Below are 27,434 nucleotides of genomic sequence, written 5' to 3'. Positions count from 1 at the left end.
ATATTTGAAGTTATTAATTTGTTTTGATTTATAGTATTTTTTGCGTCATTTTTAAATAATATATGTTACTTCTGTTCCAATTCACATGAATAATCATAAATATTTTCAGTTGTTAATTTACTACGAATTTTAGAACTTTTGACGTTATTTTCAAATAATACATGTTACTTCTTCTATTTCAATTAGTCAACCAAATTTCTTATAATATTTTCAATTGTTAATTATTGTGATTTATAACATCTTTTATGTAATTTTAATAATAATATATATTATTTCATTTGTTCCAATTCATATAACAATAATAAAATTTTAAGAGTCAACTAAATATTTTTTTTTAAAAAAAAGAAGGTTATACCTCTAATATATTTTGTAGTTAAAATATAATAAATATAGTAGTTAAATTTCAAGAAGTATAACATGTTGAACAAAAGAATTAGAAACAAAACATAGACAAATTTTATGGCGGAAGAGGCACAAATATGACTTGATATGTGAGGCATTATTTTTAAATTAAAAAAATATTTACATCCCGCCTTTCTTATTCAATATTGTTGTTTCTCTCTCCTGTCTTACTTAATTTATGAATAAAAAAATATGTGGGTCCTATTCGTTTTATTTTACATTGTTATTCCTTTTCCCATACATTTTACTCCACATTCGTACACTTGTCCATTTCTTTTCTTTTCCCCTTTTTTTTTTATAAAAAAAATCTTTTATTCTTCTTTCCTCTAATATTTCAGATCAATTTTAAGTTATGAATTTTATTTATTCAATTTTTTTTATATAATTCGTATATATTATTTTTTTTCATATTTGATAGTTAACAAATATATTATTTTTAAATTTTTTAAATTACATAAAAATATGAGAATAAAAAATGGTGGAGAAAATTACAAAATGAAGAATAAAACCTTCATCTACGAAATAAAAGTTTAGATAGTCAATCAACTAAACTATTAATATCCCTCATTTGGTACATGTATTTAAGCATGATTGATTAATTTTCACTTATCAAATTGAATTATTTCATCAATTTTTATATTAATCAACCATACCAAATTAATGAAATTAGGTTTTTCGATTTTCTTAATTTTTTTTATCTCGATTTGAAACATTTTACAATAAAATGAATTTTATTTTTATGAAATATAATGTAAATATCATACTATTTTGTATCATTATTATTTATTTAATATAATTCATTGTAAACCGTTATATAAAAAACTACCAACCATAATGCCATAAAAATGGGAAATATATTATATATATATATATATTGATATTTGTATATACAAAATATTGTTTTCCTTGTTTATGCGTTAAAATGATAGTGTTTATATAATTATTTATAATAAATTGAAGTAGATATAATTGTATGAAATAGTGACATTTGCATCATATTTCATAAAAAAATAATTTAATTTCAGTGTAACATGTTTCAAATGGAACTTTAAAAAAAACTGAGAAAATTGAAAAACTTGATTTTATTGATTCGTTGTGGTTTGACAGTGAAAAAAAAAACTAACCAATCAAATGTATATATACATATCAAATAAACGATTTTTTTAGCTTAGTTAATTAACTATCTAGACATTCATTTCATAGATGAAAATTATAATTTTTATTTTGCAATTTCCTCCCATATTTTTTTCTTGTATTCTCAAATATTTTTTTTTAAAAAATAATCAACGTGATAATTATCAAATGGAGAACATATATAAATATAAAATGATATAAGAAAATTGGATAAATAAAATTAACCATTGAAAAAATTGATTAAAAAATTAAACAAAGAATTAGAAAAATAAAAAATAAAAAGGTGAAAGGAAAGAAATTACAAAAAAGAGGGGTGAGAGGAGAGAGAAATAACAATATAGAATGAGAAGGATAGGAGTAATTGGACCCATGTATTTTTTAATTCAAAAATAATGCCTCACATATAAGTCATACTTGTACGGTTGAAATTTTTCCAAAACATATATTGAAAACACATGATAAATGAAAATCAGAAAACACATGAGATGAGGAAAAGTAATGGGCCTAAATGTCTAACATTTCGGCTGAGAGATAAGTAATGGCTGGGTTAAATTGTCCAATAATTAAAGGTACAATTATAAAATAAGCAAGTATTGATTTATAACATATTTTATGTAATTTTAATAGTAATATATATTATTTCATTTGTTCCAATTCATATGATAATAATAAAATTTTAAAAGTCAACTAAATATTTATTTTTTAAAAAAAGGTTATACCTCTAATATATTTTGTAGTTAAAATATAATAAATGTAGTAGTTAAATTTCAAGAATTATAAAAGGTTGAACAAAAGAATTAGATACAAAATATATATTGAAAACACATGATTAATGAAAATCAGAAAACACATGAGATGAGGAAAAGTAAATGTGCCTAAATGAAAGTCTAACATTTCGGTTGAGAGATAAGTAATGGTTGGGTTAAATTGTCCAATAATTAAAGGGAAAATTAGCAAACTAGTCACAAAATCCTAACTTAATTAGTAAAAACATCTACACTTTAAAATAATTATTTAAAATGTCAAAATGTCAATATTTTAGAAAATAATTTGTATCCAAATATTATTATTTGCCTTTCCTTTTATTTCTCAAAACAGTCCAACATGAAATACATTCACTATCCATTTACACTTCTTCCTAGGCTTTACTACCATTAAATTTATTTTCATCTTTCACGTTTTTTAATTTTTTTCTCTTTCATCAACTTTTCAGTTTTCACCATTGTCCCCGTCATTCACGTTTTCTCATTCATCAAATTTTCACCATTATTCTCTCCTTCATTGTTGAAGAAGAACTAATTATTCAAGTTCATACCAATTTGTTCAGATCTATCAATTAATTCAAGAAATCTCTCAATAACTGATGAGAATTTTAAGTTATATGTTCCTTTTTTAAAAAATATTCTCCCTTGATTTTCTCCTTTCTAAATAGTTGTAATTTTGAAAATCAAACAAATAAAAAATACATAACAAACTAAAATATTGACATTTTAGATAAATATTAAAAGTGTGGCAAAGGAAACCTATTAAATGTCAAAATATTGACATTTTGAAAATTTTCTCATAATTAAAGGTACAATTATAAAATAAGCAAGTACTGATTTATAACATCTTTTATGTAATTTTAATAATAATAATATAGATTATTTCATTTGTTCCAATTCATATGACATGATAAAATTTTAAGAGTCAACTAAATATATATTTTTTTAAAAGGTTGTACCTCTAATATATTTTGTAGTTAAAATATAATAAATGTAGTAGTTAAATTTCAAGAAGAATAAAAGATTGAACAAAAGAATTAGATACAAAACATATATTGAAAACACACGATAAATGAAAATCAGAAAACACATGAGATGAGGAAAAGTAAATGTGCCTAAATGAGAGTCTAACATTTCGGCTGAGAGATAAGTAATAGCTGGGTTAAATTGTCCAATAATTAAATGTACAATTATAAAATAAGCAAGTACAACATTATTTAAGCATGAACATTGTGCAAAAATCAAAAATACCCTTGGCAAGGAAGCACACATGTCGTCCAACACTTATCTGCTTCCTAGTCTCTTATATATAGTAGTAATAATAGTAAATCCTAATGAATTGTTTATATATATAAATTTATATTATACATTGAATTTAGATAAATTCGATATTTGAATGTGACATCCTACTGATTGCATTTGCATGCATGTGCCTTTCTCTTATTGACATATTTTTGTTTGTCTGAATAGGGTAAAGAGTTTTGATCGATTTTTACTATTTAAAAAAAGAAGTAAATAAAACATGAAAAATGACTCTAAAAATAATTTATAAAAGAAAAAAGAACAAAAATAGTCCCTTGTGTCTAGAATATGTTTAAAATGATCATGTAAATATAATTTTGAATAGTTTTGTCTATTATATTTATTAAAGTAAATGTTTTTTTATACTAATAAATCCTGATAGTTAGATTTAACGAGAATTACCATAAAACTTAACAAGAGCTCCTATTTGGATGTACATTTCTTATATCCTTTTATTTACTATTTTAGTTTATTTATATTACAATTTTTTCTATTTTTGATTTATTACATTTCTAAAATTTGACATACTATAATTGTTTAACGAGTCTGTCAGAAATCTAATTTTAATCTATCATTTTTTATTTGGACCAAATAAATCCTCTAAAATAGAGCAAAACTTAGTTAAATAGCTAATCTACACCAGACTCATTCGATTCTAAATTTCTAACCAATAACCCATAAACAATCAAGATAGATAGTATCACATGTAGAGTTGTCAATATGGGTTGGCCCACCCCATCCGGACTAATCCATACATGCTTTGAAATTTGACGGGTCAGGCCAGGCTAGCCTATTTTCGATGTGGGCCAAAAAATAGTCGGTCCAACCCACAAGTACGTGGGCTACGGGCTTTGTCGGGCAAGCCCTCTTTTCTTATATATATATATATTATAATTTTTAAAATTAAATTATAATTTAAAAATATGATCATAAATATCGACAAGACAATATTATATGGGGCAAGTGTTACTACTTGTTAATTAAATCAACAAATAAAATTATCTTTATAATATTTATTAAGTTTGATTTCAAGTAAAAGCATAAATAACTAAATATAAATATTAACTTAATTGTTTTCCAATGATCATAATAAAACACAAAAACTATGACAATATTACATAGGCTACGGCCTATGTAGTGATTCCCTAGAAATTTTAGGAAATTTTTATTTTATGTAGTACATATTTTATAAACATAATTTGTATTTAAATTGTAATATTTCAAACTTTAAACCGATTTTGAATTTAGAATCTTGTTATTTAAAGGACAAATTACTTAACTACACTACACTTAGGGCTGGGCATAATATGGTTAAAACCGAAAAAACCGACCGAACCGATTTTTTTTAAATTTCGGTTTTGGTTTCAGTTTTTAATATTTCAGTTTTTCGGTTTTTAGCTTAAAAAATTCGGTTAACCGAAAAACCGAAATTATATGTATATATTCTTTACCCCTTAATTAAAAGGATCTCAGCCCATGTCCAGGCTCCAGCCGGCCCATAGCTAATAGCCCACAACCTTAATTCTCAGCCCATGCCCAGCCCAAATTCCAATAAAAAAAAATCAGAAATCCCTAAAAACTAATTTCCCTAAAATCAGTCGTCTAACTCGTCTCTCATCTCTCAACAGTCAACATACGCCGCAACTCTCATCTCTCATCTCTCACCTCTGAACTCTCAACTATCAACTATCATCGCTCGTCAGTCAACTCTCGTCTCTCAACTCTCAGTTACTACTTACGCGGTGTGATTATTCCTTCAGGCTCTGTCTATGTTTGTTTATGAGTGTTTTATTCATGTCTGTTTCAATAATTAGGTTTCAGAGAGATAAATAGATTTCTATTCCATCTACAATAGACCTCTCAAATTGCATAAGAAAGTGAAAAGTGGTGTTTCAGACTTGCAGTTGAAAAGAATTTGTCTGCTCCTTGAACATGTTAAATGTTTGGATATTTTAGTCGATAATATGGTAGTTTGTTAATGTTGATGAGAATATGCACTTGTTGTGCTCACAAGTCACAAGAGTTGTGACAGACTTGTGACTGTGAGTTGTGTCCTGCACTTGTTGAGTTGCTTCAAATTTTCAATACATGTTAAATTCCTGCACTTTTGAAGTCTGCACTTCCGATTTCTAAAGCTTTTTTTTTTTTCACTTTACTAAAAATTATCCAGATGCCACATGAATAACATGATACCCCTCTGCCCTTTGTAAACAACGAGCTCATGAACGGTACTTACTTTTCCAAGTGCTAGTTATTAATTTGGTCATTTCTCTAGCGTTAATTTAACAAGCACAAATGTGAATTGCAATGTTCATAATACTGCTTTGCTTATGGCCATGCCTGATGCCACAGCCCACAACCACAGGCCACTGTTAATTAAATTTGGTTAAACCGAAAACCAAACCGAAATAAACCGAACCGAAATTGTAATAACCGAACCAAACCGAATTTATTTCAATTTGGTTTGGTTTCACATTTTTGTCAAACCGAAAACCGAAAAACCGAACCGAAATTCACAAACCGAACCGAACCGACCGAACGCCCAACCCTATCAAATCACGGGTTAGGCCGGGCCGGCCCAACGGGCCTAGCCCATATTGACGGCTCTAATCGCATGAACTCTAAATCAAGTATCCAAACTAGCCCAACCCGACTGGATTGAACCCAGTAACCAACTCCGAGTCTAAAACCGGCCGAGTTGTATTTTGTTGCCCCGACCCGACCCTTGACGTTCTCTTCTCCCCCATTTTTGTCATTTTCAAGGTCTGCGAAATGGTTTTTGAAGAAACTGTAAATATTATGAAGGCAAAAAATCGTTCGAGCTAGACGAAGACGACGAAGAAGAAGATGTCAACGGAAATACATTCTTCTTTAATTTCAGAATCACCAGACGAAAACAGTCTGTAAGTGCAAAAAAATCCTCCAATTTATTATACTGATTGTAATTTGTACTTGGAATTTCAAATATATCATATTTTGTTAATTATCTGCTAAGTAAATGTTTTGTAATTTAGTAATTCATCATTTTCTAGCTCAACAACCTAAAAAATCACTAAAATACTTGTACTATTTCATTTTTGGGGATCATATTCGTTTTTTTAGAAAAATGAAATTAGGGATTTGAACTGGTTGAAAGGGGGACTGTAATTTGGTTGAGGAAACCTTGATTTTGGGAAGTGAAGGGCGTCGTTATGATAGTTTTCCAAGGGGTGACTCGTTGTGTGTCAATTGGCACTCAACAACAATTACTACATATCCAATGTATTTTCATGAATGGGTCTGGGGAGGGTAGAGTATATGCAAATTTTATTGCCACCTTGTAGAGATAGAGAGGTTTGTTTTCGAAAGACCCTTGGCTCGAGTGATACATGACAAGGCAGTTTTAAAAAGACACTACAAAGGTAGACAAGGCTTGACAAATAATAGAGAAAATGTAATACACCATACATAGTAGACTAATGTGATAAATGAAGACAAGAAACAACACAGTAATTGAAGAATAAGAAATTGCGAGACCTTCAATAGAATAGTCTCGTACCTTTTCTAAGCCACATTTCCTCGCAAAAAATTAGGTAGCTTCTGGCATATTAAAGAACTTTTTTTTTTATAAAACTCACTGGCCCATAAATCACATTCTTCTGAAATGGTAGGAAACTCATATATAATTCGATTCAACACAGACATTAGACAAGTAGTTTTAAGTGCAATGACTACTTACTGACTGCACCTATACGGAGTAAACTCATATATACCTTTTTTTTTTGTAAGAATCAAAAGAAGAGAAACACTACTACTTATATATAGAAAAAGCAATTTCTAAGACAAAACAACTTTCAATTGCAAGCATCACAATCATATAACTTCATCGCACAAGTTCCCTGCTTGTCAGATCCACATTTTACCAAGCAGTACAATTCCACTGGCATGTAACACAGTTTTTTTCTTTTGATAAGGTAAAGGTTTATTAACTAAGTACCAAGAAGGTACCAAAACCAAAAGTTACAAATCCACTGGCATGTAACACAGTTTGCAACACCAGAACTATTTACATTGCCCAAATCCTCAAAATGACGCAATTTTGTTCCAAAGTTTTGATCTTTTTACTTCCAAGTTAATTTGAGAGATAATGGACAAAAACACGTGAACTATCACTTTTTTCGCGAGTTTCACACTTCAACAATCGATTGTTCCCTTTTTCTTTTCCTACCTGAACTATCACCATCTATGTATTATAAGAGAAATAGTAATGATTTTTTTATGTTGAATGGACATCTTCCACCTAATAATCTAGTCTTTTGGATTGCGCTCTCCTGTCAGTCTACAACAATTGATATTAGGACAGGTCAATTAATGCTTGAGACTGAGACTCGAAGTGATGGCCTAATAGACCACTGAGAGTGGGTATCGATCTAGAAGGGTGCCAGATGTGACCAACTAGTAGAGTGCCAGCAGTGGTAGCCTAGATCCAAGTGGGGTGCCGGTTGTGATCAACTGAGCGCAATAAGGAAAAAAGGAATGAGATGCCAGTCGTGACCAACTTGGCCAGAGGGGTTCTAAGAGTGCCAGCCTGGATTAAAAAGAAGTGGTGCCAGTCATGATCAACAAAGTCGTTGGTCCTCAAGCAAGGAGAATTGTCGTGTGTCAATTGTTCCTCATTGATTAAACAGAGACATAGTAATGAATTTATAGGCTCAATGAACTCTCCCATCTAATAGGTAGTCTTTTGGGTTGAGTTCTCTGATTCAGACTGTAACATTATCCATAAGGGATTCCTAGTGGTTGAAGAGATGGAGTAATAAACTTGGGAGTTGGGATCAAGGCTGGAATCCTTGCAGATGCGAATCTAGGTGTACTCCTCCGGCTAATTATACCTTGATGGGTAGAGTTACCCAATACTGGTGTTGATTGAAGATAACATCTACGGTCTACCTAGTATTCATTAAGAAAAAAGATAACCTCTACCTAGTAAACTAATCAAGGTGTGCTCATGTTGATTCGGAAGCAATTTGCAAAGGCGCTATTGTAATTCGTGTTGAACTAACAGCAACAACAATATACCTAGTGTAATTCCATTAGTTGGGTCTGGGAAGGGTGGTGTGTATGCAACCTTACCCCTACCTTATGAAGGTAGAGAGGTATTTCCAATAGAGTATTTCGTGGTCAACTGACGGAAAATATTACTCCTTCCATTTCAATTTATATGGCGGTGTTTGATAGGAATGAAGTTTAAGAAAAAACTAAAGACTTTCGAATCTTATGGTTTAAAACCAAACACATTTGTGTGACTAGAAATCATCTCAACAACAACAACAACAACATATTGTCATACCCAGTGTAGTCCCAACAAGTGGGATGACTATAGATCATCTCATTTAGGGTAAAGTGTGAAATTTAAAGTTAAATTGGTTATACATACAGAAAGTTGTCATTCGTTCAGGGGCAAACTTAAAAAGAAAGTCTATCACATAAATGAGAAGTATGCCACATTTAATGAGACAGAGAGAATTGGTGATTTCTATTTTCTTCCCATGTTAAATCCTCCAATACTAATTTGTTGGGATGTTGCCAACTAGGTATGTGCAACATTGGCTTGGAATGGAATGGTCTAAATAGAATAACATGGATACAGAGGACTCATATAGTCCATCCCAACCAATTTGGGATTGAGGTATAGTTGATTTGAGTTTCTTATATGAGCTCCTTCCAAATATTAATGATTTTCTTGTAATTCTCTGAGTGACTATACTCTAATGATTTTTGAAGTCTGAACCTAGACACTAAGTGGCTGTAATTTTTGAGAGTATCCCTAAGGAATTGAATAAATTAAAGGAATGGAGGGGGTGAACTAGGATGGTATACAGTTGTGTGTAAGCAAAGTAGAGATGTCTCTTGGGAATCATATGACTATTCAAGTTAAATGATGAGACTAAACAATAGGTTGTTCCTGTTTTGACTTAATACTTCAACTTCTCTTTCTAATTACTAATTATGCTGCTTATTCAACTGTAGGTTCATGGACGTACTGCATGAAGCACCTCTATCCGGTCATAGGAAGCCTACGACCCTCATTGGGAGTATTTTCTACTGTTTCTTATTGGCAAGTATCAGTTCATGAATTCTTGGTGGCTGTGACAAAGATGCAAATTTAGCCACCTTCTAGGTGAACTAATTATGACAAATTGTAGGCAGGCTTTGCTGTTTTGGCGGTGGGAGCTACATGGATATTTCACCCGATAAAAGGATTAGTGTTCCCACTTCTTTGCAGCTGTAATGTTGCCCTCCTTGTTGTCACAGGTGCGCATTCTCTGTCTTCTTTCGTATGCTTTCAGCAAATCATAAGATTTAAATCTCCTGCATATCATTGTATTTTTCCAGCATATGACTTCCCTCTATAGCTCTAATTTTTCCAGCATGTGACTTCCCTCTGTAGGCATTTTTCAGCAATATTTGGTCTATCAAGTCAAGAAAATACGGTTACAGGTCAGTATTTTTACTATTTTTCATGATTGTAATATGTATGGAGCCCAACTAGCTTGAGATCAAGGTTTTGTTGTTGAAATGGCCATTAATGATAAATATTATTCTTTCAATGTGTAGCTTGAGATGAAAGTTATTGGGGAAGAGAGTTAAAAACAACACTGGAAGGGCAATTTCAAGCTTTCTTAGCTATAAATGAATATATGACCTCATTGACATAACTTTCATCCATACCTCACCCTTCTCCTCTCCCTTCTCTTGTGACATGTGCTCAGAAGAAAACATGGAGTTAAAAATCTCTCCTTATCTATACTTTGTTATCAAAAAAAAAAGATTCTCTCCTTGTATATAATCTTGGTAGAAATCATCTACTTGTGGGGTCTTTGGCATATTAATGATGTTATGGTGCCGAAAAAATCATATTATTCAAGTGTCATTCCTTAGTATGCACTCTGTTGGGTGTCCAAAGTGGGTGGTACCAGTAAGCTGGAGAAACAGATCAGTATGGTCAAAGAACCTGATTTACAAACTGTATGGAACTAAAGGTTTCCCAAATGAGGTAGAGCATAATCTCACTGGAGGCAAATTGTAGGAGGGCCTAAGACCTTGAAAATGGATCTAGGAAATCATGAATTGTACTTTTTAAGCAGAGGGACGAATTGAGTCGCATATGGATTTCAAACTTTTGCTATTTGTTTTCTTTCTCCTTTCTATTCTGTGGGTACAAAGTAACGAAATTCAGTTAAGCGAGTTGGCAACTTCTCTGCTCTACAATTCAGATACATATTCTCAGGGTTCCTGATATCTTTCTTTTTTGTTGAATGAAAGACTTCTGGCAACTTTACTTGGATGGGAAATAGAATTTACTGATATATATCAGCTATCAATATAGATCATCTTCATTTTAGTGTCTTCATTCAAAATCATATGTTCTATAAACAACAATTTCTAATATTTGCAATAATATGAACTTTAATTTTGTAGGGGTACTATATTTTCAGCCAGAAACTGAAGCATATTATTCGCCTACCATTTGCTACAATCGCATATGGTATGCATTACCTGATTCTCTAGTTTATGCGGCAGTCTTTTCTTTTACTATCCTTTTTCTCAATTAGTTTTGATCATCTCTACCACAAATCTGTGGTCAAATCAAATCTTGCTGTTAGTTTTCAACTATTTTCCTTATGACGGTGGTGTCTGGGCCAGCTTGTGTGCAACTCAACTATTCCACCGGGACTTGCTACCTCCCACCAACACAATTGTTGGTTTAACTTTGCCACAAGACTTAGGCAGATGGGAAGAAATCACCTATCATGCCAACTAATCTGCTATAAGTGAATTGCATCTCTGCTATTTTCTTACAGAAATTACAATTATTTTCTATGTATGATCTGTTAATTTGCACATGAGGATCTGATCTTGGACCTTCTCAATCCTCCACTATAGCTCCCATAAGGGAAAAGAGAAGCTGATAAATCTGAGTGTGAAGTAATTAATGAACACCGTGCTTAAAAGATACTAATATTCAAGAGATCAAAATGTGTGCATGAAACAAGCTAAGACCATTATTTTTTTTCTTTTTAAAGAAAGCTGTACTGTTGTAATTTCTTCTCAGATTCGTCTGTCATTTGAATAATACTCCAGGAACAACTAACTAGTTAAATTTTAAGTTGCTTCCGTAATTGTTTTAAAAAGTAAGAATTATTTTCCTTTTGTTTCTTTTAAAATGAATATCCATTTGAAACACTTCAATTACAGGAACCGCTGCGATGCTGCTTGTCATGGTTTGGGACCCACATATTGGCATCCTCTCTATGTTGACACTATTCAGGTTTACATTCCAAGAAATTGACTGCATCGATTTTCTTAATTCTGTGCAGCTCCTTGCATAAAGAGATGTTTATTTAGCAACTTTCAGTATTGAAATGGTCCCGGGGGACTTTTTCCTTCTTAATTTGAGGATAATTTCTGATGTATTATGCATTAGTAAATTATATCTTTATCTAGGTGTTCTATGATACAGCTATCTTTTAGCAAAACATAAATGTTAAATCTAAGTTATGCTAGACACTTTTAGGCGAGGTAGCATTCAAGTCAGAGAGGTGGTTTTGAGGATAAAATTTATAAAAAGCTCTTCAAAATCTTTAGGATTTCAAGTTTGGATAGGTGAAGAAACTTAAAATATGGAAGTATGATGGGGAATAATAACTTTATTTACTATCCATAGATAAGTTGTAGACGAGGAAAATGAGACTCTCAAGGAGTCATATATGGGACTTTCTTGGAGCTTTAAGTATTGGCCGCCAGGTTCTAACATGAAAAAGGTAAAGGAACTGAATCTCTCTAATTCTTATTTTAATTTGCTTTGTTTTGAAATAAGAATTAAAAAAGAAACATCTTAACTATACAACCTGAAATTTTCAAGTAACGGTATTTCTCAAAAAACTCTCACAAATGTACAGTGTAATGAGGAAGATGGTAAAATATAAGTTGCTGCCATTTTCACTTTAGTTTAGAGAGCTCCACCTCAAGGACTGAAAGCAGATGAATGTGATTTTTTTAGTAATAGAGACACATTTTCCAGATTTGCACAGATGAAGAGTGTAATGAGGCAGGGTAAATTCTAAACAGCTGTCGTTCTCGCTTTGGTTTAGAGATATCCACTTCAAGGACTGAAAACAGTTGAGGTGGATTTGATATATCATATATCAATATGTTCTGTTGAATCCACGAAAAATTAGGACCAAAAATGTCAGATTGGTGGGGTGGATGTGGCACATGAACTTGATCTTAGTTCCCCAAATATAAGTTCATCTAAATCCTTAAAGTTGTCATTCATGGGTGGAAGAAGAAAGAGCTTGAAGGTTTCACTGGTTCAGGCTCAATGTAAAGGCTGCCTAGGCTTTACAATTATCAAAATAGTAGGACCTCAAGGATGTGTATATATATCTGATCGCATTTCTGTTCCTTTAGTTACATGCATAGTTGGAGGTTGCGTGGGCTATAACTGTGGTATTGAAGTTTATATATTTATTCTTTGTGATGTTTTCTGAACTTGCTTCATTTTTGTAGGATCGTCATGCTGACGGAAGTAGTATGTGTTAGTTCTTTCATGACAGTCTATATTGGTGAGTAACCTCCTTTAGGGGTTGCTTTTAACAAAAGTCAATTTCCTTGGTAAAATTTCATCATTTTTAAACCTCTTAACCGTCTAGAGAAGACTCCTACTGAATTGCATGCTTGAGAGATGATGTTAAAACATAAAGCATCTTCATGTTTGAGAATTTGAAAATAGTTTTTCTTTCTTTTAAATGTCCTATTAGAAATTCTAACTTGTTCTATATTATTAGAAAGTGCAGATGCAAAATAAAGTCAATTAAACTTTCTACTCTCTTCAGGTTGCGTTCACCAGTACAATTCATTGGATTCCCAGCCCGATGTTTTAAAGTCACTTTATTCTCCACTTCAACCATCAAGTTCTCTGGAAGGTTTGAGGTACCTCTCAGGTTTACAGTCTGATTATGGAGAAACATTTTGTCCAATAATTGGGTGACTATTACTTTACCTTTAGGGCATGCTTGAAAACACTATCTGATTACATGGCCGTTTGAAAACTAGTAATCACACAACCTAATAGCTACACAATATAGTAATTACAGGGTGATACTCAATCTCATGTTTGGTTGCATGTAATTACGTAGTTGAATATTCTTTTATTTTCAATAAAATTTAATTGTAATTTGTTTTTTTCATATGAACATGTAAATGAGTTTTAATGTGTGACAAACATATATGTGTATAAGAAATATTAAAAATGAAAAAAGAAAGAATTTGAAAAGCCATCTGGTAATTAGACTTTGTAATTACTTCCAATTCTTTGCTCCTCTTGAGAACTGGAAACTGTAATTACTCCCCTCAACTACACCCAATTCCATGCTGACGAAGTAATTACTTGGCCAGTCGTTAAAAGGGTAATTACACCCAATTACGCCCTAATTCAATTACGAGGTGGCCATCCAATCAGGCCCTAAATTTGTATAGGATAATGGAGGGCTCTTCCATGATTCTATTTACAACAAGGTGCTATGTGGGTGTAATTTCTGTGCTCTTTTAGTCTATTATTTTAATTAAACAATGAGTTCAACACACTTCTCTTTTTGAGTCTGTAAATGTATCAAAAAATTATGCTCTACTCTACTTGACAAGGAAACAAAAACTGCAATGTGTTTGGCAAGTCAAATTACTCTCCTAGTCCCTATATAGATAACTCTGAAAAGCTTTACTAGGTTTTGTTAATCGCAGTTTGTTAGAGGTGTGTAGTTGAAAACTGGGGAAGTGGGGAATTTTCTTGAAAAATGTGATATCAAAGCTATAAGAATATAAAGAAGTATTTATTTTATGGCAAGTGTAGATCTTGATGGTGGGGATCTTTGCATTAGAGGAAGGGGTAAAATGAGTTGGAATGACCAAAACTGAGTTGGGTCAAACAAATTGGGATTGACAATATTGTCATCTTTGTTTGAGTTCATGTTTAATGAGATATAGTTAGTAACTAATAAGTGTTTTTGCGACATGATATCTTATTTGATCTCTGATATGATAAGCCTTTGGCAGTTGGGGAAGTGGGAGGCCTTGAGAGGAATAACTGATGCTAAAATAATAAATCCCAAGTATTTTTTTGTCTTTCCCAAACCAATCATTATATGCAACAGGGATTTGTACTTTTATCATGTCATTGCGACTATCTTTATGGCCCTCAGATAGGACTTTTGAGAAGAGATAGAAGAAAGCTTCAATGCTTCTAGATATTTTTTCACCACTGCTTCTAGATGATAAAATGATGATTTTGCTAAGAGCCTTCTGTTGTACAGGTACCAGGACGGTGGTCGACTGTCAGATCAGCAGATGGCGTTGTTGCAATATCAGCAAGAAAATATACACTTTTTGGGTGAGGAGGTAAGCAGTTATAAGAATCTCCAAGATCTCGCTGGCAATATGCTTCTCAAACTTTTTGGGGGTTGGGAAGGATGTAGAAACTGGACTCTGGGCTGCTCTATATTAGTTGGTAAATCAAGTAGTAATTAATAACACATAGAAGTATATTTATTAGTATAAGTTAAGAATGACCTGCTTTTCTTGGAAAGAAAGTACACGTCTAGACATTTATACGTCTTGTCTCTTCAGGATGTATATATCTCTTATGAACAAATGGATTTTAATCCTGATTGTTTCTTATGGAAATTTTTCTTTCTTTTCTCGAGTTAATTTAATCCTTTTTCTTCTAGATTCTTAGACTGCAAGAAACCTTAAGCAAATTCGAAAGGTCTAATGATGGGACTGCACCTCAGGTATGTGTTTCTGCTGTTCAAAACTGTGTTGCTGTTTCTGTATTACCTGGAAAGAAACAAAATGTACTTGTTGGGCTGCATGGCAAGTTAATTGTTTTAAGCTATACAAATAAAACGGGAAAATGGAAGAACTTGAGAAACATGAACTTGTAAGATCTTAGTGATCTCTGTCTGTTTAAGATGATCATCCAGCTTTTCTGTCCTATTAGTAGGGGCGTTAAAGCTTGGCCCCGATCCTATCATTTTGATCACTCATGTCAATGAGTTTTGATGAACTGAACAAGTAGTATCTCGTAGCAACTAAAAGGGGATTTTTTTTTCAAAAAGACAAAATGTCATAGATGCTGCGAACGATATCGCATACACTAGCAATCATATCCTTATTGATTCTCTCATGATTTTTTTTGTCTGATAGAAAAATTGATAACCGTATGATATGGGACTGTTGATAATGAGATTAGCCTCCTTGAATAGTCATTAATCACTAGAATTTGGGATTAAGTTTTGAAAGTGATGAAGTTAACGACTTGTCTTGGTTCTTCCAGGTAGATCTTGCTCACCTGTTGGCAACTCGAGATCAAGAGTTACGTACACTCAAAGCTGAGGTAATATGTGACATGCAGTTTTGTCCTTTTTCGTTTCCAACAGACCTATGGTTCTGAACAACACACGTGCACTTGTATGTCTGTTTTGTGGTGGAAGAAGTTTTTATATTAAGAATGAAATTTCTTTTCTCACTTCAAACTGGATATTTAGCGCATCTTGTTTTATCCTTTTACCTCTTCTACTTAAATACTTGTGGGTTTCAGATGAATCAATTACAATCTGAGCTGAGGCTTGCTCGATCTATTGTAGAGGAGAAGGATGCCGAGATTCAGCGTATTCGCAATGCAAACAATCAGGTGTGTTTTAAAAGTCAAGTAACCTTAAGCAATTGGAACTTTTTTGCTATTAATAATGAACTTGTTATAAAATTACATTGTAGTATTAGTTTTCATGTAGTCATTTATCGGCCGAATAAAAGTGGACCATTCTGAAAGGATTTAGCACATTCTTCTTTATTTCTTTGGTCTCTTTGCTTCCCCTGTTAATTAGCTTGTTGTTTCTCAACTGTCATAGCAAGTTATATCTAAATTGTTAAACGTGGTCCGCTACACAAGTCTTGTACAACAACCACCTAGTCGATCACATCTAGGTTTATTCTATCTTCATTGTATGTCTTGTATAGTATTTGGACTCTCGCTGTCTCGCTTGGTCATGCCTCTTTTTTCCGAAGAAAGGTGCATGACATCTCTCTCTCTCTCTCTCTGAAACAGTATGTAGAAGAAAACGAGAGACTCAGAGCTATTCTGGGAGAATGGAGCAGCCGAGCAGCTAAGGTAGTACTTATTTGTGGTTCATTGCTATAATATTGTCGTTTCCTTTTCCTCTATTACACCAAATTTTTTTGTCTTGGCTGGATAAAAGCTCGAACGTGCTTTGGAGCTGGAAAGGATGTCAAACTTGGAACTGCAGAAAAAAATAACCACACTGAAGATTCAAATGCGTGAATAGTTCAGCCTGACTAACTGCTACATCTTTTGCTGTGTACAATAGATGCTTGTGGTTCGGCTCTTCCTCGGACCTTGTGCATAGCAGGAGCTTCCTTTTCAGATCTTTTGCAATACCATTCTTGGAAAACCTAATGGTCCCATCTGCACATGTACAGATTAAGCTCAGACGTTTGCTCATCTTTCAGACTTTCAGCTTTGTATAGTTTTTTCCACTACTGTTTATCTCATATCTTTTCTTCCTATATTAGGTTTCTTTTGGATGAATCTGTTCTAACAATTTGCTTTCACTGTAAATTAGTCATTTTATTGCCATAGCCAAAGCTTACAAGGTTGTTTTCCCAAAGACCATGTGTCCAATATGGATGACATCAAAAGATCAAAACGTGTATTCAAGATTTTAAGTTTATGGTTCTAGACACATGTAGGCAAAGTTTTCATCATTTGGCATAATTGGCAGCATTTGACAAGTAAGCACTCCAACTTGATCTTAATTGATAACTAAACGCTCCAACTCATTCCCATTGTGTTGTGAGGGGTGTATAGATGATTATCTTAAGTTGACGTGTTAAATTGACACAATGGAGACTAATTGGGGTATTTAGATATGTAATACTCCACCCTATTTATGAGTTTCCCACTCCGTCCCACCCGCCAATTGCCATCTTTAATGGTGATGGAATTTAAAAGATTCAAGTTTCCTAAAATTTTCAATAGTAATTAACAAGTATAATATATATCCTTTTTGAGCAAAAAATAATAATTGAAGAAGAAAGCTTTTACTCTCCAAAGTCCATAAAGTTCTTCAGACAAAAACACACATTTCCCTTTTATCTCACACAGTAAAAGGAAAAGAAATTATACTGATTTGAAACCATACTAGCTCTAAGCTTGCTCTGTACTGAGATTCTGGGTTTTAGTTGCAAGTATATAAGAAGTAGCTATATATCGACATCGCGTTTTACCTGCATATTCCGAATTTGTTCCTGAAAAAAAAGAGTACAACACAATTTAAAGAAAGCACACTCATGGATATCAGTAATCTCTATTCTGCTTGAGACCATGGTTCCTGGTTTTCAGAACACTTCAGTTTCTTTTGATGTTTTTGTGTGTTGAGAATACAACAGGTACCAAGGCCAAAATGTTATACTGTCAACAGAACATTATGCTACTTCCTAATTTCTCATTGGTTGTGATGATTGAGCTGTTGCTATCATTTGAGCCATGATGCTAGCATACTGTACAGCTGTGTGCTGTGAAGTGTATTGATCAGAGAGACCATACTCTGAAAAATTTGGTTCAACGTGCACAAAATGACCTGGTAATGATCGTTTTCCAAGAGCTTCCTGCCATATGTCGAAGAATTCACCCATAATTTGGTGCGATGTCTCCCATGAGGATATCGGAAGATACTCCATCTACAAAAGAAATAAACATTGAGGCCAGCATGCTCACAACAGAAACTGCTTAAAATTTGTGGAGAAACACACTGGGAAGTTATGAACTAGGCAACATCAGTCCATCTAACAGTACATAATGATGAGATAATCATCGTCTCTATCAGCATTTCAAGAACATCAGTATAATTTGACTATTTTTAGACTAGCCATCGATCTATAGCAACTCTCCTTATTCAAAGTTGGGGTCAGCCGGACAACAAGATAGTTCCCACACAGTGTCACATGTGATACATAAAGCACGCTGCTCCTAGAGACACCAACAACTATTGACTTGATTCTTATCCATTTCATTGTACCTTCATTTTTTCCATCACTGCTTCTATTAATGTGAAAATATGTTTACGTCACATCTTTTAGCATTAAAAAAAGGACACAAGTAGTAATTATTTTTCTAGGTAAAGCTCTATAAATGAATTCCTCTCCAGGCAGAATCAAAAGCATGATCACAGAAATCCTACATAGTTATGTTCCAAAAAAAAAGGCTCAACCACATAGCAAGCATTCAATTGAGAAGAAATATCTAGAGGTCTTCATACCTCCATAACTATTCCCCTCAAGTTCTCAGAGTGTATTGTAACAACTTTTCCCACTCGCAGCTGAAAGTCACCAAGTTGATACTGAAACCCCTGTATAAGTCAAATACACTAGTGAGTATTTTGAAGTAGTGCTAAGTAAGTCCTTTTTTAGAATTCTGAAGGATAAACCAAAGCAAGACAAACAATGACAAGTCTGCAAAAAATATCTTCTAATAATCACCATAGATAGCAAGCAACATTCACAACATATAATACTTTTGGTATTGCAAGGAACAAACTTGACCAGTTCAAATGAATGAGTCCTGTTTGAAAAAGTATAGTTGGCCAATGACCAACCAATTGGATGACACAACTCTATAAGAATTGAAACTTTATTTACATGTAGCCTGTTAAACAATTATCATCTTGAAGTTCTTCTATCTTCACTCTTTTTATAAAGTAAAATGATTATATAAAAGTGTGGAAGTTCTTCTATGGAAAGGAAATAGCACTAATCACAAGATTTACCTGGTGAAATGAACTTAAGTTACATTTCCAAAAGCACTTAGAGAACTGGGGGTCAAAGACTTACCCTTAAATAACAAAAGCATGTTGATGAAATGTAATTGAAGGTTTAAATAAGACGATACTGCCTTATGGAAAGACATTAGTATTGCAAAAGGTGGTAGATTCAGTCACTGGTGCTCTAAAGCTATTAGCATTTAGCACACCTCATGGCACATGATTATGGAAGAGCATTCACAATCTTCGGGGAGCTCTTCTCCAATGATGCCATTTTCAGATTGGTGATGGGGCAAACACAAAGTTTTGGACTGAAAAATGAGCAGGGGTTACAACACTTAAGGATGCTTTTCCAAATCTCTTTCTCATAGCAAGGAATCCAGACTCTTAGGTTGCACGAAGCAGAGAAGGCAATACATGGAGCCCAATTCTTAGAAAGAAACTGAAGGGTTACTTAGAAATGTGAAACTACTGGAAAGATGCACTACCAGCTCTCAACAGGACAAAATGAAATGGGGAAGCTCTAAGAGTGGAATGTACTCTGTCAAGGCTGGTTATGCTGATATGTGCTCAAACAACATGCTGATTAATTTGTGGACCTGGAAACTAGTTTGGAAAACAAAACTTCCTTCCAAAGTGTGCTGATTCAGTTGGTTGATCTTAAAGGATGCCTGCCTCATGCAAGACAACCTATCTAAAAGGGGTCTGCAGTTGAACAACAAGTGCTTCATATGTCAGTCAACCTCAGAATCCATAAACCACCTTTTTCTCCACTGTCCAGTAGCTTCAGATATCTGGCACACGTTCTTTAATATTTTTGGATTATACTGTGCTATGCCCTTCTGTCAGAGATGCCTATGTGAGCTGGAGCTCAAAGAAAGTTGACAGTACCATCAGGAAAATCTGGAATATGGTACCTGCTAGCATTTTTTGGTGTATTTGGAACGAAAGGAACAACAAATGTTTTGATTGGGTTTCAACTTCAATAGACTTCTTCATTTGGATTTCCTTAGCTCTTTTGTTTTGTTGCACTTTTTTCCTTGTTTTTTGTCAGCTCTATAGTTTTTGTAGCACTCATTTGTAAATGAGATGTCAAACTCACATCTTTTGTAGTCCTCTGCCTCTTCTTGATGCCCTTCATGTTATATATCACTTACTTCATCAAAAAAAAAAAGGGTTCTTCAATCTTCACGAAGCATTGAAGCACAATACATGCAGATGATATCACTCATAACAAAGCCGAGGTTGTAGATAAAGCTAGATAAGTTAATCATCTTCCTACAGTAAGAACAATAATTTGCAGATCTCAGTAATACCAACCTCAAAATTAAGTGCAACCCTCGTTTTGTATGACTGCAACTTCTCCATTATCGTCTGAATTGATGACTCTGCTTCAATGATCAACCGTTGCCCTCTAATTACCATGTAATACTTGTTGGGCTGTTCTTGAAGTGAAATCCCCAGAAAATCTCGGGGAAACTCCAGTGAATTTGCTTGCTCGACTAATAAAAAAAAATCACTCCACTATCAAATCTCCTATTAAGGTGCAAAAGTACCCACAAAAAATGACATGTAAGGTTGCTTTCTGGAAAGAGGGCAATGCATAATGTGTAAGTTAGATGTACGTCATCAGTTTGAAGCTTGCCGCAGACAAAAGCCAAGTATTAAAGTGGCTAAGTAGACAAGTGGGCCAATCAATAGATTTCTTGATTATAAGAAAATGACATGCGAGATTTTGAAACAGGTACACTAGTGCACAAGATATGCATTATCAAGTAAGCCTAACTAGCTTGTAAATGAATATCTTAAACTCATACTAACATATATATATATCAATGTATGTGTTCATCGGTTATATAGCCTAGAAGGCCAGGGCTTTTCTCCCAAAAGCCAAAGGACAAGACACCTTTTTCGGCCTCACTAGAGGCTGCTCAACTCAAAGGGAGTCCCAACTTTTCTTTTAAAATGTTCACTCGGTAAATCTTTACATCGTTGCCCAAATCTTCATTTTTAGTAATATAATTACCCTGTAAATGTTCAGATGCCCCCCACCCCCACCCAATTTCCTCTATGAGTTACCACTCTCCCGAAAGGCTGCCACACAGAAGAGGCCCAATCAATCAATTAACTATACAAACTTGGGGTCGGCTATGTGAATCCTCCTTGACCATTTTACTCTATTCTTGACTCAAATCATTCCAGATACTACTTTGCTTATAAATAATTTACCATATAGAAGATGAAACCTTCCCAAAAATCCAATCTTTTTAAGGAATTCAAATTAAAAAAGACCACCCTTTACAGTAAATCACAGGTATAACCAAAAAAAAATGCAAAGATACTAAACTACATGGTTTATTAAGCAATGAAATACCTCTAAGCATGGGTTTATAGAAACTAAGAGTATCTTTCCACCTTCCTTCTTTAACACCATTAATGCTCTCAACACATTGAGATACTTCTGTCAGTATTTGAGTGTTGACTGTTGTCCCTGCATTTGGCTGCCAGTGCAAAACCCTAGCAACACACAAATTGTACACCTAACTTACTTAATCTAACACCAAAATCTACAAATAATGTTACTTTTTAGTGAAATTCAAAATCCTTACCATTTGATTGGCATACTGTTGATTGCAGAAACAGCTCCTTTTTTTCCTCTCACCGGGAAATTCGCCGGAGAAAATTAAACCCCAAATTCCCTTTCCTCTCACCGGAAAGTTTGCCGGAGAAACTTTTACCTGAAAATCCCTTCAGCTCTTCTCGGCGGAAAGAACTAAGGTGATTCTTGAAAATACATACGAAAAAAGTAAAAAGAAAAAAAAAAAACATTATTAAAAAATCAATTTGACTAATTTCATCAATAAATTAGATTATTAATTTGATATTTTAAATAAAAAATTTAGATATTCAAAAACTTACGAAAAAGTACTATAAATTTCAATTTTTTGCATATCAATATGATGAAAAGTACATCATAAAATATTAGTCAAAGTTATTATCATTTGACTCTAAAAGAAAACTATGACAATTAAAAATAAAGTAGATAATAACTTCGAAATTTTTTGCTTCGTTGGACATAAGTATTTTATTGCATATCACAAGGATTTTGAAATTGAACTTTTGACTAGCTCAATAAAAGCTCTATAAGAACTAAGTTTGCATTTTACCAGACATAATTTATAGGTTCTGAACTTAATTTTTGCCTTTCTGTAATTATATTATGATATGAAAATATAAATTTATATCGAACAAAAATTATTTATTACTTTGGTGTCCAAGGTATTTCGATCACTTATTTTTTACTTAAAAATGTTAAAAGTCAAAATTAAATACCACAAAATTTGAGGGCAAACATTAAAAACCAATGATTTTCCACTAGTTGCCTATATTTTGGAGTGCTCTTTTTAACTTTTGCCCTCAATATGATATCTCATCTCTGTTATTGTTAGTAGCATATTAGTCCAACAATCTAACATTTAAACTCATAAAAATTACAATATGAGTAGTAATGGAGTCAAAATTTTCGCTTCGTAGAGTTGATATAAACATAATAAACAATAGATGACATATAACAAAAGCAAGAATAATTGAATTTAAGTACAATAACAAAATTTGAATGAGAAAATTAACACACTATATAGCTGGGCTAATTCATTGATGGAGACATAAAAATTCTTTGCCTCAAAACTAATGTGGTGATAAACTTCTTAGATCTAGCAAGAAGAATAAGAAATATGTGCCATGAGCCTAAAAATCCTGGTTCCGCCTCTGCCTCCTTCCTTTGGTACTCTTCCGCAACTGTGGTCAGCAAATTCTCCCTAGCTCATTTCTTCAACATTTTCTAGGAGGTCGATAATTTGTTGGGAAATGTCAATATCATCAATAACATGTCCTACAAATGAAACACAAGATAAACCAAATGTACTATTGTTAAATGAAGATAAATTCGACTTCAGTCTAGTTACATGTCCCTATAAATCAAACACGAGATATATATAGCAACAAACAAGTAAGGTCTGCGTATACTCGAGCCTCCCCAGACCTCACTTATGGGATTACACTGGGTTTGTTGTTGTAATTACGATGTCTTCAACATTACTGTACATTCAATGTGTTCTCAAGATAGAACCTGATGATAGCATCCTATGTTACAACAAACAGATTAAGTAAAGGTAGAACTCGAGATAATCAAACTTTCAGCACGAGCATCATTTAACAAAACATCCCCGTCAAAGACTCAAAGACGACCCATTATGATTTACAATGTTGGCTGTACAATCCACAGTGATTGATCATATCTTCCATTTTATGAGCTATCTACTTCTTTCCTACATGCTCGTTAGAAACTCCTTGGTGAAATGTGGTATTGTGTCGACTACTCTTGAACACTCAAGCAATTAAGTTCAAAATTATGCACCCGATGCTATTATACAGTTCTAACAAAACAGTGGTCTGCTACTATTTTTAACTAGTTTAGGACCATAATCTAGTAGACCACGTAAAGTTATAAAAACTCGGCTCCTAAGGTCTAAAAAGTGGCAGCAAGTCCCCCTTCCAATTTCCAGAATGTTCTTGCTGATGATACACACAGGTTTGGTAGTAATGAAGTAATTTCAGTGAAAAATGAGACAATCAACCAAGTCGAAACAAACAACTAAAAACGAACAGTACTGTAGAAAGGAGACATTTAAGAGAGTAGCCTTCCCCCTTGCCAACTCTTAATAGGACATTGACATTCAACAGTATGTTAAAATACCGAACATATTTGTGTTTCGTTCTCCTCCTTACGACTGCCCACCTCCTATCTCCCAAAAGAAGAACAAAGCAAAAACTGATATCATAAAAGTATGGCTTCCGAGGAAAGAACATAAAAGTAGCAACTTCGTTGATGAATAATGAAGTCCCTTGAGGTGTCTAAAACTCCATAAATGAAAATCTCAAGGTGATTTATGTTTTCCAAGGCAGATGCATGGTTTACGTGCAAAGTAAGATGAGACAGCTCTATTATGCAATCCTCATATCATAGTATTCAGATAAATGAAAGACCACCGAATGATAGAAGGCATAAGCAGGGACGATACCAAGAATGGACTGTGCTTATTGGGAAAAGATGGCCTCCACTCTATCCAGTGACGCTTGTAGTCGTCCAGAATTCATATTGAACAACGGTTCACCAGTGCCTAAAGCCCTGAAAAAGGAACCCAAATTTCATGTTAGGTAAAGGCGCCACCAAGTTTCAGTCAGTTTTATTTCTTACAAGATATAAGAAGCCGGTGATTTTCTTTAAAGTCAAGCACAAATGAGGATAAAGTAACTTGCCCAGTAACTTCTGGAAATACATAATCTGCTTTCCATCCAAAACGGAAATCCACACCAGGACATAATCCAAGAGATGTTTTATTCCGGATGCTGGAGATACCATCTCCGCCAAAACAAGTCGTGAGCTTCCATTTCCAACCAGTTGCCTGCAACTGAAAGCTATGGCCTACACCAACCTATATAAGTTCAAACGGTTACCCTATAACTTTTATGCTGATAAGAAACGGAAATAGTACAGTGTAGGGAAGAAGCTGAAAAAGTTCAACCTGAAGATTTAGAAATTTTGTCACCAGGATCTTCTTGGAAAGAAGGCGGACTTCATGATGCAAAGGTTCATATATGAACTTCCATCTCCGCTCAGGGGCTAAAGGTTTTAAGACCAGCTTAGCCAGATATTCATTGTATGGGACATTGTAAAACTAGTCAAAAGGCATCATAAAAGAAGAGTTAAAACTTAAAACCAGAAATACCCAACATAGACACAAAGTTAAAATGCTTGCTCTCAATATCCTTTCAGGTGATTTCAGCAACAACTACAGTGTTACTGCAGTAATTTTGCATATTGTGTCAATTCAGATTTCAGTATTGTGCATTAACTTTTATACTAACGAATTGTCTGGAAAGAAGCAGATCGCATTTCACCCAACAACCATCTCACAACAGATTATGTGTAAAGTATCCAATCATTAACATTAGCAAACTCTATATATTTGAGTTTGCTCATATTGCCAGTCTCAAACTTGCATGAAGAGTTGCGATAGGTTGATAGTCAACATAAAACAAGTCAATTTTTGATAATTCCTCACAATATAAAACATGTTTTTTCATGCTAAAGCACTGAGATAAGCTTAAATCAGAGTGACATGGCAAGTGAGGATTCATATAGCCGATCGCAAGAATTCAACACTTACACTGTTTGCAAAAGCTTAAATCGAGTAATACAAGTGAGGATTCATATAGCCGATCGTAACTTTGGAGATAGTTAATTGTTGAATAACTATGACATAAACACTTGCTCTGTTTGCAAAAGTAAATTGCTCAATCTCCATCCAAGGAAAAGAGGATTGCTCATTTGTATTAACTCATACTAACAAGTGCAATTACCTGAGTTAAGCTGAAAGTAACCCAAAAGGTCTTGAAACTTTTTAATACAATAGTCCCACTAAACTAATTAACAAAGGAAGCATCAAGGAAGAACCATATTCATATAATCAACCCTAATTGGTTTGGGACTGAGACTTAGTTTATTCATATATCACTAACGATATAGATGTCAGTGCGTACACTCTACCCTCCCCAGACCCCACCTGTGGGATTACATTGGGTTTGTTGTTGATAACTTAATATAGATGGTTAGTGAGAAATTAGTACCTCCAAGTTAACACCAACTCGATAGCCCTCAATTTCTTTTCTGAACTTGAGAAAAATCTCCGAAGGCATCAGATTGACATTGTAAAGCTCATCCCATGATTTGGGTTCTTCTCCACTTTGACTCAGACCACCCTCCTCCATTATCGGACCCGAGAATCAACTGAAACTGCAAATGGATCAACAACCAACCACCTCAAAATCAAATTGTTACACATTCAAATGAATGTTAATTCGTACTAGTTCATCAAACTTAATGCCAGAATCAAATCAAACTGCAACCAGGTCAGCAGCCAAACGCCACAAAATCAAATGTTAACATAAAAAGTGATTTCTCTATATCAAAAATTCGGCTTTAATCGAATTTACGTTAGAACCAATTCAAACTACAAATGGGTCAAGGACCAAACACCTAAAGATCAAATCTTTACACATAAAAATGATCCGCCNCCCCCAACAATATCAATTCACATTTGCTCATCAAATTTTAAGGCCAAGAATCAATCCAAAGTCCAAACTGCAAATGGGTCAAAGACCAAACACCTAAAAATCAAATCTTTACACATAAAAATGATTTTTCCCCCACAATATCAATTCATACTTGTTCATCAAATTTTAAGGCCAAGAATCAATCCAAAGTCCAAACTGCAAATGGGTCAATGACCAAACACCTCAAAATCAAATTTCTACACATACAAATGATATTCTATACTCCTATTTAAACTTGTTCATCAAACTTTATATGTCAAGAATCAATTTAAACAGCAATAGCCAACTGCTAAACTACCTTAAAAAAACAAATCTTCACACATAAAAATGATTTCTTTATGTATTAATTCATACTTTTTCATCAAATCTTGATGCTAGGAGGAAAATATGACAGATATAAGGGAGAAGGGTTACACAAAAAAGGGGTTTTGTGTATGGGGGATATAGCTCGAAATACAGCAAGTACATACCTTGAGGATAACTGGAACGGGGAGAGAAGCAGTGTGAATTCAGTACACAAATTTGCTGGATATTCACTGTTTCAATTGAATTCTATTATTTTAATTTGATACAAATTTAAGTGAGTGAATTTGAAATTAAGAATTATAAAAAGGGTTTAGTTTTAAATATATAAAATAATAATTAATTTATAATAAATATAGTCATTTTTTATTTACATAAAAACTATAAGAAATATGTACCAACTATATAATATAATTTGTCAAAAGTCATAAAAAGTATACACTATACAAATCAGCGATACAATATAGTTTGATACCTA

The 27,434-nt window shown here is 33.5% G+C and overlaps 3 protein-coding genes and 1 long non-coding RNA gene across 6 annotated transcripts; 2 read left to right on the top strand and 2 right to left on the bottom strand.

Moving 5' to 3' along the window:
* Window positions 1–5,229: 5,229 nt before the first annotated feature.
* Window positions 5,230–6,086, top strand: LOC125862247 (uncharacterized). Its single transcript, XR_007446027.1, has 2 exons — window positions 5,230–5,344; window positions 5,773–6,086. It is a non-coding gene; the product is annotated as an uncharacterized LOC125862247 (long non-coding RNA).
* Window positions 5,767–17,326, top strand: LOC125862234 (protein FIP1-like). 2 transcript variants are annotated; one of them, XM_049542263.1, is made up of 15 exons: window positions 5,767–5,830; window positions 6,408–6,505; window positions 9,612–9,703; window positions 9,792–9,896; window positions 10,033–10,082; window positions 11,064–11,130; window positions 11,841–11,913; window positions 13,155–13,210; window positions 13,481–13,581; window positions 14,958–15,038; window positions 15,368–15,430; window positions 15,976–16,035; window positions 16,240–16,332; window positions 16,747–16,809; window positions 16,898–17,326. In XM_049542263.1, exons 2-15 carry the CDS (start codon window positions 6,450–6,452, stop codon window positions 16,982–16,984), a joined length of 1,047 nt encoding a protein of 348 aa, XP_049398220.1. In that variant the 5' UTR covers window positions 5,767–5,830; window positions 6,408–6,449; the 3' UTR covers window positions 16,985–17,326. The 2 variants fall into 2 exon arrangements, with proteins under 2 accessions (XP_049398220.1, XP_049398221.1); XM_049542264.1 differs by lacking the exon at window positions 5,767–5,830 and adding an exon at window positions 9,176–9,270 and having other exon boundaries at window positions 6,350–6,505.
* Window positions 17,327–18,084: 758 nt separating this feature from the next.
* On the bottom strand, window positions 18,085–22,260 carry LOC125863270 (mediator of RNA polymerase II transcription subunit 20a-like). Its single transcript, XM_049543453.1, has 5 exons — window positions 22,087–22,260; window positions 21,852–21,994; window positions 20,798–20,979; window positions 18,977–19,066; window positions 18,085–18,398 (listed from the first exon to the last, which is right to left on the bottom strand). Exons 1-5 carry the CDS (start codon window positions 22,098–22,100, stop codon window positions 18,156–18,158), a joined length of 672 nt encoding a protein of 223 aa, XP_049399410.1. The 5' UTR covers window positions 22,101–22,260; the 3' UTR covers window positions 18,085–18,155.
* A 786-nt stretch (window positions 22,261–23,046) lies between these two features.
* Window positions 23,047–27,231, bottom strand: LOC125863251 (uncharacterized). 2 transcript variants are annotated; one of them, XM_049543429.1, is made up of 6 exons: window positions 27,124–27,231; window positions 26,168–26,333; window positions 25,063–25,215; window positions 24,797–24,972; window positions 24,559–24,665; window positions 23,047–23,369 (listed from the first exon to the last, which is right to left on the bottom strand). In XM_049543429.1, the coding sequence occupies exons 2-5, from the start codon at window positions 26,306–26,308 to the stop codon at window positions 24,575–24,577; spliced, it is 561 nt and encodes a 186-aa protein (XP_049399386.1). In that variant the 5' UTR covers window positions 26,309–26,333; window positions 27,124–27,231; the 3' UTR covers window positions 23,047–23,369; window positions 24,559–24,574. The 2 variants fall into 2 exon arrangements, with proteins under 2 accessions (XP_049399386.1, XP_049399387.1); XM_049543430.1 differs by lacking the exon at window positions 23,047–23,369 and having other exon boundaries at window positions 24,558–24,665.
* Between the last annotated feature and the right edge of the window lie 203 nt (window positions 27,232–27,434).

This window comes from Solanum stenotomum, chromosome 4 (genome assembly GCF_019186545.1).
Source record: "Solanum stenotomum isolate F172 chromosome 4, ASM1918654v1, whole genome shotgun sequence".
Lineage (NCBI taxonomy): Eukaryota > Viridiplantae > Streptophyta > Magnoliopsida > Solanales > Solanaceae > Solanum > Solanum stenotomum.
This window is presented reverse-complemented; position numbering and strand designations above follow the sequence as displayed.